Source organism: Elgaria multicarinata, chromosome 10, assembly GCF_023053635.1.
Source record: "Elgaria multicarinata webbii isolate HBS135686 ecotype San Diego chromosome 10, rElgMul1.1.pri, whole genome shotgun sequence".
In the NCBI taxonomy this organism is placed as follows: domain Eukaryota; kingdom Metazoa; phylum Chordata; class Lepidosauria; order Squamata; family Anguidae; genus Elgaria; species Elgaria multicarinata.
Genome location: NC_086180.1, coordinates 88,448,476 through 88,462,120, shown reverse-complemented (window position 1 = coordinate 88,462,120; position 13,645 = coordinate 88,448,476). Strand labels below are relative to the sequence as shown.

At 42.6% G+C, this 13,645-nt stretch overlaps 1 protein-coding gene across 1 annotated transcript in view; it reads right to left on the bottom strand.

Moving 5' to 3' along the window:
- The window catches only part of FAM184B (family with sequence similarity 184 member B), a 60,279-nt gene that overhangs the window by 17,062 nt on the left and 29,572 nt on the right, over positions 1-13,645 (bottom strand). The window contains exons 6-9 of the mRNA XM_063135336.1: positions 12,801-12,911; positions 10,779-10,880; positions 1,043-1,149; positions 763-892 (exon numbers count right to left, since the gene is read on the bottom strand). Coding sequence (XP_062991406.1) covers positions 763-892; positions 1,043-1,149; positions 10,779-10,880; positions 12,801-12,911 — 450 coding nt within the window. The remainder of the gene's footprint in view (positions 1-762; positions 893-1,042; positions 1,150-10,778; positions 10,881-12,800; positions 12,912-13,645) is intronic.

The window sequence follows — 13,645 nt, the reverse complement described above, 5'->3', positions numbered from 1 at the left end:
CATCCAGGTCCCCTCCCATGCTATCTCCTGGAATATCTGGTTCCTTTGCAGGTTTTTAAAAAGCCAGGGATAACGTGGGAATATCCAGGGTGTCATCCCGGCATTGCGCTATAATTACACCGCCAGATGGCGCTGTGTCAGTAAAGTCAATTGAGCACATGGAGCAGGAAGTATTCAACTTCAAACCATGTGGCTGCCCATGAAATGCCTTCGATCACAGCCAAGAAAGAAAGCGAATGCAGATAGCCGTGGTAAGGTGTTGCATTTTTTTAAAAAAACAAAATGTAGAGAAGCCCAGGGTGTCCAAGTCAGCACCTATAGTTCTGTCTGTGGTTCTCAAACTGCTCTACTGCAGAACTGCAACAGCTGCTGCTTGACCCTGCAACCCCCTGTTTTAACTGTTGCCTACTAGTGATGATGGAATCCACCATCGAACAGGACACAGCCTTCTCCAAGCTGGGTTCTTCAGGCATGTAATACTACAACTTCCATTATCTCTGACCACTGGCCATGCTGGCTGGGAATTATGGGAGTTGTAGTCCCACTGTAGAGCTAGACTCGCCCTGGCCCAACTTGCATGTGTGCATGCACACAAGGATATCATATAGCTGGGGAGGGCGGCGGTCTGATTCCCATGGCTGAAGAAGAGGGATATCATTTGTATATGCCATTTCCATTGATGAGTTTGTATAGAAGGAACTGGCTTGCTGTTCAAAGGAATGCATTCGTCATGAAATATCAATACAGGATTTGCCACTGTACTTGAGCTTGCAATTCTGTCTTTTGGTAGTACCATTCCTCTTGCAAGGCTTGGATTTCTTTGGTTTTCTCCTTCTGGGAACTTGCAACAGCCTGCCGGCCTTCTTTCTTTGGTGTAGCTCCAGAGTCCAGCCTTGAAGAAACAAGCATGAATCTTGTTAAGAAAAAAAAATACTAGGACATTTTGACAGGATAATGACCAGACATCAAGCACACGGCTACCTCCTTCTGAAGGCTGCGGTCACTGGGGACAGATTTTGACTGCAACCCCCAAGCCCAGTACCTTAGTTTCTCTCCATTTCTGGTCCCCGGTAGAGCTGTTAGCTGCTCTCTGCCTTTTGCACTCTCTTTGGGCTGCTTGGAAATGTCCTTCTGTTGTACAAATGCATCCTGGGGTTAAAGGATAAATGCAAAGGCAAAGCTTCAGTTAATTAGCTGTGACAGTTTCTACAAAGTCTCCCATAAGCCACCACTGCCTGCCCACCTGCAGCTGCCACTGCAGCAGCCCCTCACCTGCCCGCCCCTGACAAAGCCTCCTGCCCACCCACCTAGGTTTTTCTCCTTGGTGGGGGATGGCTCCTCCTTCTGCTCCGGCCAGCCCAGCTGGCAAAGCACTGCAGCACCCACCCAGCCAGGCCTCCAGGTCGAGCATGCAATTTTGTAAGTTATTTCCCCTTACATTTTGTGTAGCAGCAATCTGAACTATTCAGGCACTGCCTTTGCAGGGGGGATTTGGCAGATGAGGGTACAGGAGCAACGTAAAGACTACCCTGGGCCCCAATTGGCCATGTCCCCTTCCAAAGGCAGCATCTGATCACTGTTATGAAAATGGTTTCCCCCCCTCCGTTTTAAAAAGGGGCGCCATGGAGCCTGCAGGCTCAGCCATGGTGCTTCTTTACACCAGAACGTAAGCTAGGTGGGCAAGGATTGGAGGAGGAGGAGGCCATTGGATCCTGCCCTTTGAATCGCTGAACTATGATCTAGACCAAGGACCAAAGTAGCTAGTAGTGATGGGAGCTGTACTTCAACACAGATGGAGAGAACCTTGTTGGGGGAGACTTTCCTAGGCCTCCCCGGGAGCATCATCATGTATCCAGGATATGGATGAAAAATAATGGTTTCAATGTTTGCATAATTTGCACAATACCTTCATAAACTAAGCCCTGATGGATCAGAACAAAGGTCCATTTAGTCCACCATACTTTTTCCAACAGTAGTCAACCAGATGCCTCAGGGAAGCTGGAAACAGAGTGGGGGGGGGGGCAATGATCTTTCCCTTGTTATATATTTCATAGAAACTGATCTTCAGAAATACAATGCCACATACTTTGAACAGAATGGGTATACTAGCTGTCAATGAAAAATGCTTATTGAATATGTATTTTTGACACAAAACAGAACACACATAAGCCAAATTCCACTCCGCCTTAATACTAAATAATTTTAATGAAATGTAATTTTCATTATAAAAAGAGGGTCAAGTGACCACCATTATTTAGTTAGTTAGGGCATTAATTAGCCATTCCTCAGCCACTGTTGTTACAGAAAGGCTTACCAGAAAAAACAACAATGAAATACACAACAATAAAACACCTTAAAAACAAAGCAGCTATGCATCTCCAGCAAAATATAAAGCCAATCACTCTAAAAGGCAAGGGCAAATAAAAAGGTTTCCACCAGATACCAAAAGGAAATCAAAGATGGCGCCAGGTGAACTTCATTGGGGAGGGAATTCCAGAGATGGGGTGGAACAACTGACAAGACCCAGTCTTTGTCACCACCCACCTTACTTCAGATGATATGGGAATATGGAGCAGGGCTTCAAAGCCCAATCTGAATGCCTAGGTAGATTCACATGGAAAGAGGAGATCCTTGAGGTACATAGGTCCCAAGCTGTTTAGAGCTTTCAAGGTTAAAACCAGCTTTGAATTCTTCTTGAAAACAGACCATGAGCCAGTATAGCCGTTTTAAAACTGGTGAGATATGTTCCATACAGTTAATACTAATGCTAGTGTATTTTGCACTGACTTTAGTTACTGAACAGTCTTCAGAGACAATTCCACATACAACCTATTGTAGTAGTCTACAGCAGATGTTACCAGTGCATGGATAACTGGTATCCTTACCTGTGTCCGTCGCAGTCCATTGCGGGCTTCAATTGAGGCCATGCCTTCAAGCTGGAAGAGAAGGCTGCGGCCTCTTCCGGCTTCAAGCCGGGGACTCAATTGAAGTCCCCTTACCTGGCTCCATCGCAGTCGCCGCGCGGACTGCGGCGCCAGGTGAGTCCCCCTCCCCCCCACTTACCTGCGTCCGGTGCTCTGGATCGAGGCAAACCACTTCGCCTCAATCCGCAGCCCCCCAACCCGATCTGTCTCCGCCTTTGTCAGAGGAGAATCAGGCCGCTCTGCTATCGCTTCTCCGAAGCGGAGCACAGCCCTAATCCATAACACAACCATCTTGTCTGGATTGAGTCTCAGGTTTTTTAACCTCCACCCAGAGCAGCAATCCACAAGCACTACCATCTTGGACCAACCATCGAGATACAAATAGAACCACCATAATGTGTTATCTTCAGTCCCTATCCCAGGCAGGTGATTCAGATAGATACCATGGCTGATGGTACTGAACACCACCAAAAGGTCCAGGAGAACTGAAAGGGTCATATCCCCCTTCCTCTCTCCTTACATAGATCATTCATCAGAGCAACCAAACCAAACCCAGATCTTAAACCATTTTGAAATGGATCAGAATAGGCTAAGAGTGATTGAAATTGCCCAGCCATGAATTATCTTGCCTGAAAAGGCTGTACTGGTGACAATTTGTTGTAATACCCAAAAATAAAATAATTATTAAATATGGCCACCATGGAAAATAAATGAAGCTATGGATAACTTCATAGTAAAATGTCTCCTATCTTTTAGGCACAGACAAAGTTTGTCCTGTTTTATGTGCCTTTAATGACTTTTAGTGGTATTTAGAGTTGCAGCAATTTGCTTTTTATCTTTGTTTTAACTGCCATTTTTATTTGCTGTTTTATTAGTTGCTTATTCTGCTGTTTTTATTGCTGTTTTTAATCTTTTATCTTTGTATTTTCATCTTTTTATTATAAGCCCTTTTAGGGCAACTGTGCAAAAGGCGGCTTAGAAATGTGCTTTATGTATGAATAAATAAATAACCTGCCAAGAATGGGAAGCTTGGTCTGATCATATAACTGAAAAATAACACACAGAGGTGTTGAGATGCCCTTTTTTCCCCTTTCAAAATTAGCCTGAAAAAGCCGCAATGATTTTTAATCTCCTCTCTATGAGTAGATGTGAAGCACATTAATGTTAATGTGCCCCCTGGGTGCTGCTGTTTCCTGTACACAAAGTGAGGGGAAGTTGCGCAGAATAACTGAAAAGCAAAATGTTAGGGATTAACACTTCATGTTTCCCTAGTTAAAAGAAAAATGCACCTCACGACCCTTCCTGTGAATCAAACATTTATGGGGAAAATTTAGCATCTGAGCTCCAGTTGTGCTTAGTAGGATAAGAAGCTACTGGAGTTGGTGGGGGGCAGGGCTGATGACGATGGCGGGGAACCAATGATTCAACACATGGTGAATACCAGCAGTAAAATCAAATTAACTGGGAACAGATTATCTCAGCAAGTCAAACTAAGGCTGGAGACAAACAATACCTTTTTCAAAGAGTTGAACTGAGAGAAGGATGGCTGCTTGTGGTATATATGATCACTTCACTTTTGCCCCTGGTAAACAGCTTTTGCCGTTTGGGGGTATTGTTTCAAGAACTTGCAACACTGGCTTGACCAGAGGCAATAGGGGGTGGACCCTGGGGTGAGCAGAAGAAGACTGTGATTCACCAGTGGACCACCGGTGAATTTCCAGTTGTCAAGAATACATGCTGAGAATCAGTTAACTGTGCCTTAACTGTTGAGAGATCCTAAGTGTGTACTTTGGGCTTTGTACATTTAAGACACATCAGTGGAACATAGTAAAAAAAACAACGGACCACAAAAATCGTTTTGTGCACTGGTGCATATAATGGGAAGTGGTTCCTCTCTTAAATCACTTTTATCTTTCTTCAGAACAAAATAAAACAAGACACAACACTATTGTCTGTCCCCAGCTTCGATGTCTCAGGGCCAAAACAGACATAAAATCATAAGAAAGGCATAAAATCAACTTTGCAATGTCCTAGCTGCTTCTAAATCTCATTTGTTCTCACATACTCAAGACCACATTCGCATGTAATGACAAGCCACTGTGGGTTAATTTACCCGTGGGGCTTGTCGGCCAGGGCAGGTTGTTGGCATAGTTAACAAGCCACCCACAACCCCACTGTGGCTTGCATTTTAAAATGTCAGCCAGTGCACAATGACAAGCTCTGTGGGTAAATTAACACACGGTGGCTTGTTGTTACGTGTGGACAGGAGCCTTGGTTTCAGGGTCTAGTTTGTATCCATACACTGTGTGTGTGTGTGTGTGTGTGTGTGTGTGTGTGTGTGTGTGTGTGTGAGAGAGAGAGAGAGAGAGAGAGAGAGAGAGAGAGAGAGAGAGGGAGAGAGAGAGAGAGAGAGAGAGGTGGGGGGTTGAGAATCTTTCAGAAGACACATGTAATTCCCTGATACTTATTAGCAACGCTCTTTTGATGCCCCTGATGCTGGCTCAACATTTGTCTGCAACCTCGATACCCCAATCATTACTAACAAAACCAATGGACAAACAACTGTGAACTGCCCAGAGAGCTCTGGCTATTGGGCGGTATAGTAATGTAATAAATAAATAAATAAATAAATAAATAAATAAACAAACTGCATAGCTGAACTACTATATTAAACATAGGAAGCGCAATCTGCCTAGAAGCGCTCCTACGTAAGCTTCATTGGGGCTTGTGACGGAGAACTTCCTGGTGGATTGTGCCCTTAGGAAACGCCCATAAACACAACAAAAGAACACCAGGGTAACTGAACAGTACCTGTGTCACTTAGCTGATTGAATCTTCCAGCATTTAGGGTTAGAGTTGTAGCTAGAGGGAGTGTGGAGGGATAGAGGCAGACTTATGCTTTCTACTGAGGTCTCCCAGGGTGCTTTTTACACACACACAAAGAATGGTTAATGGTATAATGTGTTGTGCAAGCACCAATAGTTGGCCAATGAAGAAGGAGGTTGTGGGCTCTCTCCTAGGGAGGTTGTGGGCTCTCCCACACTGGAGGCCTTCAAGAGGCAGCTGGACAACCATCTGTCAGGGATGCTTTAGGGTGGATTCCTGCATTGAGCCCCCAGGGGGTTGGACTCGATGGCCTTATAGGCCCCTTCCAACTCTGCTATTCTATGATTCTATGAATGTGTTTGCACATGAAACACATTCAGTGTGGTGATAATTTGGAGGGAGTCTTCAAACTTTTCCTAGTATTTTTGGAGGTTCAGCTAATTGTTTGCCAGTATAATTCTGCCCCTCCCCTTTCATTTCCTTCTCTCGGGGGCATCGACTCTCCAACACACTTTTGGGCCCTTATGAACCCCACACCTACACTTGCAGTCTCCCTGTCTCTGCCTTTTTAGTCTCAGTACACCTGCACTTGAAACCTGTTAGGCATGAAAATAGTATGGAGTGCTTCTGAAAATAAGTACAATTTTCTATAACTTGTTGAGATTTGCGTCATTGTTTGTTGACTTGAAGATTAAATCTATAATTTGTATGGGGGTGGGGGGTGAGAAGAAAAAGAAGGGAGGCAGCTCTAAACTGGTCACATCTATAGCTTGGCCAAGAGCCAGAGCTCTAGACATTCGTGCCTCCTGAATGTCTCTTCCTGCTTAAATAGACAACTCCGCCTCCTTCCCAGGAAAGCAGTATGTCACAGGAAATCACTTTGGTAAGTGCAAATTATGATTGACAGGTGTTTTTGTATGTTTGTTGTGACACAATGTAAACTGAAAAGTTTCATCTCTTAAAACAGACATCAGAACAGTTTTCTTTGACAGCCATTTCTGATGAATCATTCATTGGTGCCCAGTTCATTGTAGCCTTTAGCCGTAAATTATGGTATGGAATTAACAGGGTTGGCCCAAGACATTTTTCTGCCTGAGGCAGGGTGGACTGATTTAAATCAGGAAGAAAAATGATTGATTTAAATTACTGATTTAAATCACGCTTCCCAATGAATATTTTTAATGTATTTCCTGTTCAATGGTGCAAATCTAACCGTGAAGCCATGTTCATTTACAACTAAATAAAGAATTATTTACACGTGCATCTCTTTGTCTCGCTGTATATATTTGGCATGCTTTTCTTTTTTACCTACAGAGGGAATGGCTGGGTTTACACAACATGACCACTCACACTCAGAAGTTGTTCAGACAATTGGCAGGGGAATCAATGCCACGTCGGTGATTTCCCTCATCCACACCAGTCACATAACTGGAATCAACCCAATTACCTGTGCTGTGGGCTGCTATGTTGTCCAAACCCAGCTCGTGATTTATTTTATTTTTTATTTTATTTATTACATTTTTATACCGCCCAATAGCTGCAGCTCTCTGGGCGGTTCACAAAAATTAAAACCATAATAAAACAACCAACAGTCTAAAAACATAAATACAAAATACAGTATAAAAAGCACAACCAGGATAAAACCACGCAGCAGAAATTGATACAAGATTAAAAACGTGATGTGGACATATTGCATTGTTACCCACTCACACTGCAAGCTGTGGGTTGTGGGGTGGGTGAAAGTGCCACACACTGGGGTTGGATAACACGGGACCCTGTAATGTGAATAATTGTGGTGTGTGTGGGAGTGATTGTCCAAGTTTGGACACAAGACTAAGCATGGGTTCAGTATGGCTCGTCATTGAACCCAGTCACACTAACAAACCATAGTTTGTTATCCACAAACAACCCATGGTTTGTTGCGTTTGAACTGTGGTTTCTTCATGATTAATAAACCATGGTTTGTTAGCACAGCTAGGTTCACACAGCACAACAACATACAGTTCAACAACCCATGATTCAACCCATATTCAACCTTGTACAACTGCATTATGCTGTGCGAACCCAGTCAATGAGCCAGTTTGCCCAATCGATGCAGTCCATGCCAGCAGCTCTTCTGAATATTCACCACCTGTCCATGGCTTGTTATATCATGTGAACCTGGGCAGCACAGATTGTGCCACGGTTAAACAACCCTCACCTAACCCATGGCCTGTTTTAGGGTTATTAAATGGTTGTTTAACTCTTGCATAACCCCAGCCACTTGGGTTTGCATGACACAGAATCTCCCACTTAAGTGGTAGTTTTCAATGGACAAAGCAAATTTCCAAGTCAGAGCTTGGCAGTCCTAATTATAACTGTTTGACAAGCACAAATCAACCAGACTGCAAGCCCCTGCATCCAGGAATGCAATTTAAAATCTGCAAGGAAGGAATTTCTCTATTTTCCTGAGGGCGGGGAAGGGGGCGGTTAGAAGTCACAAGATCTGAAAGCCCTCCAGGAGCACCAGCAGCCCTGGCTCTGAGACGATGCACAGAACTAGGTCTGTAAGTTCCCAGTTGGAGAAGTTTCACTGATCTGATTGAAAACTGGCATCTTTAATGTTCTTGCCGACTTCATCTTATCTATAGATAGAAGCATAAAGCAAAGCTGGTAAAATATGGACAACAATTTATTTATTTAGTACACTTCTAATCTGCAAAATAATTAATGTTAGAATAAAACTTCTAAGGTTACTTCTACAATAGGCCTTTTCTACGTGACTTGCACTGTTTGTTCACTCACTTTTCACAGAGCATTCGGATGGGACAGTTGTCAAATCACCGCAGTCCATGGTTTACTGTGTTGCCCTTCTGTATGTTTCTCAGAACAGATTTGCAGCTATTGCTTGGTAATGTTGCAGCACCCCCTTTTTGATACGGGCAGGCAAAGCACTATGAAGGCGTTTCAGATATCCTGTGTCTTTAATACAAGAGTGCAGAATGGGGCGGTGCTGTGCTTGAATCTTCACTCATCCATTTTCATTCCCAAATTCCATCCCCCAGGGGTGGGAGGTACAAAAGGGTTTGTTTACCCACCCATCTGTGGTGTTACACCACACAAGTCAATTCCCTAATGCATATCTAGAATTAGTAAGTCTGGTGTGTTTAGAATGTTCACCTGAGTGGGTGGAGTTAGAATGTCTTGGGAGGGGGAGGAGGATATATAAGGGAATGACTGGGGGGATTGAGAGGAGACTTTTAGGTACTCTTCGAGTCTTTAGCCTTTAGTGCTTTAGCACTTGGTGTGTAGAGTACTTGGGTCCTGGAGAGTTTGAGGTTCAGTGTAGAGAGTGGTGTCTTTTGTGGGTGGTGTGCTGATAGACAGTTTGTGTATACCGTATTTCTTCGATTGTAAGACGCCATCAATTGTAAGACACACGCTAATTTCAATACCACCAACAGAAAAAAAACACCCTAAGACACACCCGCGATTCTAAGACGCACCCCGTTTTTAGAGATGTTTATATGGGGGAAAAAGTGCGTCTTAGAATTGAAGAAATACGGTATTAAACAATAGTGATAATAAAGTTCAAGAGTGAATGTGTGTGAGAGAAAGGAAAGTGTGTATGTGAATGAGTGAAAGGATTGGATGAAAGGTTTCAAAAAGGTTTCGAAATGTTTTAATTTGAAACAAAACTTGTGAACTTTTAAAAATAAATTTTAATCATTTTGTTTTAACTGCCACAAAAATCCCACGTGTCTGTTTGGCATTTATCATCTGAAGTTTGTTCATTTAACACCCACTCTGACAATAATTCACCTCAGCACATATAATTCACAGCGCGTTATTTTATTATTGAAATCCTTCTCCATTTAACCCCTTTCTCCACATAGTTTGGAGAAAGGCGGTGTTTGTCCCTTGCCTCAGGCGTATCAAGCGGTGGTGCTTGGCTTGAGCAGGGAGTAGCTGCGGCCAGGCCTGGTGTTCAGAACTTGTGTTGTGGCACATCCCCGGGATTTCAGGACAAAAATGGGTGGGGGAAGATTTAACTCCTCCTCCTGGAGCAACCAAGGTCCTAATCTGAATCAGAGCCATGAACACTTACATAAAGGTAAATAAAACTCATGCATAGCTCCACTAGGTGTGATGAGACAAATGTTTAATTTAGCCCTTAGGAGTAAGAGCTTTAAGCTAAAATATACTGGTATTTTGGCCCTCCCTCCCTCAGCCCTGATCTTTAGGTCACCACCACCACCACTCCCCCTAGCCCAGTCTCCCTGCTTCCTCCGCCTCTTCCAACCCCCTATAAAATTGTACTCCACCGTCTCCCAGCTTCCCCCTTAAGAGGTACCTCTGACTTATTATTCTTTGAAAACATGGTCCCTGTCACATTCTCTTCAAACAGGAGAACCTTTAAGTATTGACTTACTTCCTTTTTTCTTTGCTTCCGAAACGGTACTTCCTCACCACAATTTTTAAAGAGGAAATCAGTAATTAAAATCTTCCTCCAAAGAGACTTTAATTACTGATTTCTTCTTTTTACTTTTTAGTGGTGGTGAGGTAAAATAACCCTATTTCAGTCTTTCAAAAGCAAAGGGGGAAAAAGGGAGAAATCAATAATTAAAGACTCCCTTCCTGCGTGAAGAGAAAGTGACAGGAACCACATGACCAAAGGAAACAGAAACTGACATTGGGACAAGTAACAGAAGGGCATTCAAGGAGCAAATACGAGGCCATTTATCACTAATTCCCCAGCTGGGATCAACAGGATGCAATAATAGTAGCTGAACTTGCAAACAACAAACTTGTAATTTAAGTTTTTGAATAGAACTTACATATGAGTAAATGTTATAGGAAGATCTTAGCCATGGTTACTACTGCTGGATAATATAGCTGTGTGGAGCTTTCTTTTTAATCCCAGTGAATTGCAGAAAAGCAACTCTCAGCACCGCTAAAGAGCTCTGGTATGGAAGCACTTTGGGTTACAAGGTAAAGTCGGAAAAGGCGGGCAAAACCCTGCCATCATCTACAGCAATTGCTTCTTACCTCTTGTTGCCTCTCATGGTTTTTTCTGGCATGAGATTTAAGAAATTCTGCATATTTGGGGCTGTCCCGGTTTTGTCTGATGAACGTCTCCAGCTTTAAGACCTATATTAGCAAGAGAAAAATGGGGTTTCAGAAAGGCGCAGGCCACGGGAAATATGCACTATGAGCTTCATCACACCAGCGTTATATTGTGCATTCACTGCAAATTACATGCAAAGGTCTCCGATGTTTTCTACTTTATAATTTGCTTTTATTGTGAAGCACTCTGATGCATCCTGCTGTGATTGCGCTGCTTCCCTAAAAGAAGCGCTGAAAATAGAATCGCAGAAAGAGCGACTCTTCTTACTCGCCTACAATCTCAAGGCTAATTTTAATATACTTCCTTGTCCTTCTCCGAGTGGCCACTGAGGGTGCAGAAGGATGATTTTTAAACTTCAAATTAAACAAGTGCTTACATCTGTGTAAGTTTTAAAGGTAAAGACATCAAAATTGGCACAGTAATAGATATTAAGGAGGGCTTTCAGCATACCAAATTTGAATCAGATTGGGTCATCCGTTGATTTTTTATGATTTTTTACACATACACCCCTTAGACCCTTTTCCTGGTATGCAAAGGATCTTAGGAGCACCCCCCCCCCCCCGGGGTGTGATTTAGCTAACGTCAACATCAACAGCTTTACGCTATAGGGATAATTCAAGGGAAATAGGTACGTGGGTTGAAGCTCTCTATATACTAGAGGTCTGCAGCCAATGTTTTGGCTGACAAATTCCAGCACATACACTTTCCTTCTGCCCTCTACACCACCTGCCACCTAGTGAACCATCAATACACCTTTGGGACAATTTCCCTTTCTCAATTGCACCACATTCTTGTCCATTTCTCTCTCTCCCTGCCTCCAATCCTTCTTCTCCTGATGCATGTGCTGTCTGTAGCGAGGTCGACTGCCACAAGCACAAGACAATATAAAATTTAGCCCAGTCAATGAATTTCACTTTTGCCCTGAAGTCGCTTACAACTGCCTGAGAATTAATGACAAGTGCAATTCATTTTAAAGGATTGCTCTACAACCTTCATGGGAGATAAATCGTAACATTTTTGTATCCCTGATCATTTTAATAGCAGGAAATAAAACCTTCTATCCATAAAGTTTTAAAATATAATGGGGAGACAACAGCTTGGAAATGGCAAATCTCTCCCCCCCTCCCCGGCATGTATCTTAGATGTAGCTCTTTTAGCATTTTAAAAGGTAAAATTTTATTTGCCTGCTTTACACTAACGATTTACCTGATTTACATTGATGATATTTTGCTTATATACAGCACAAAAATATTGGAAAGCACTTCACATTCATTATCTCAGTACTCCTAACAACTACCTTATAAAGTAGGTAGCTTCCTGTTTGGATCGTCCAGATGATCTTGTATGTTATGTTTTTGTAACAAAAATTCTGGCCATAGTTCTGAATATCCAGAGAATACTAACTAGATGTAATGCCATAGGCAAGACACAAATCTGATTATTACTAGAGTTTTACAGGCTCTGATCACTGATCCATCTAGCTATCTCTCTAGCAGCAAACAGAATATAAAAAGTATAATAGAAGAAGAGTGTAAAACTGCTAAATGGCAATAATGGTGTGTTTATTTACCTATCATTCACTCTACAGTTTCTGCAGGTTTCATGTGTACTTATTTGTTGTAGATTTAGGCCCCATCTTTAAGTATGAAAACTGTCAGGGCAGCTAACAATAAAAACAAGTATAACAATTATTGTTAAAATATGGCAAATTTAAAAGCAGAACAGAAGACAAAAACAATTTCAGCTAATGTTTAAAAAAGAAAAAGGAGATCTTTGCCCTGGCACTAAAAGGATATGATTTGGTACCAGGTCCCAAGATATTTAAGGTTTTAAACTCAGCGCTGTGCTCAACATGCTTTAAAAATCCCAACAAGAATTTTTCAGGTTCCAAAGAAAGATTGAAAAGCCTTTTATTCTCAAAGTTGGATTTATGCTTCACGTACCTCCAGAGAACAGTCTCGAAGCTTTCCATTTACTCCTTCTTTCTCCTTCTGCAGCTGCCTGATCTCTTTCTCATATTTCCTTTTTAATTCTTCTACCTGTATCTGGACTTCCTAAAATTGACAAATCAAGCAGTCATCATGTTGGAACATTACAAAGCTATGCCCTGGAGGCATAAAGTGTTTTTAACATGTAAAACGTACATACATCCTAATGCAATACAGATATACTGAACTGCATGGAATGAATAAAACCTGCCTCTCATTTCTCAATTCTGGGAGAAACTTACCTTTCCACCACTAGAAAACAAAATCAACTGCCCCCAACAGTATAAAGTTCATAAGAACATAAGAAGAGCCCTGCTGGATCAGACCAAGGGTCCATCTAGTCCAGCACTCTGTTCACACAGTGGCCAACCGACCATCGGCCAGGGATGAACAAGCAGGACATGGTGCAACAGCACCCTCCCGCCCATGTTCCCCAGCAAGTGGTGCACACAGGCTTATTGCCTCGAATACTGGAGATAGCACACACACATCCCCACTATCTTTCGCGAAAGGCCAGATACATTTTAGGAGTGGCTACATACTAAATATATAAAAAAAGCAAATTCCCACATTCATGTTCTACAGCATTCCCCGGTGTTGTGTTTAGGCAGCCTGCAACGCGACTTATCAGGGAATAAACCCCACTGAATTGAGTGGGACTTGCTTCTGAGGAGGTACAGATAGGATTGCACTGTTAGACAGGTAGAGAGATTTGTCCAGGCAAGTCATCAAAAGAACAGGCAACCCTAAACTCCTACTAGAATACGTTGCCCTGAATGACTGTGATCCCCAAATTGTAG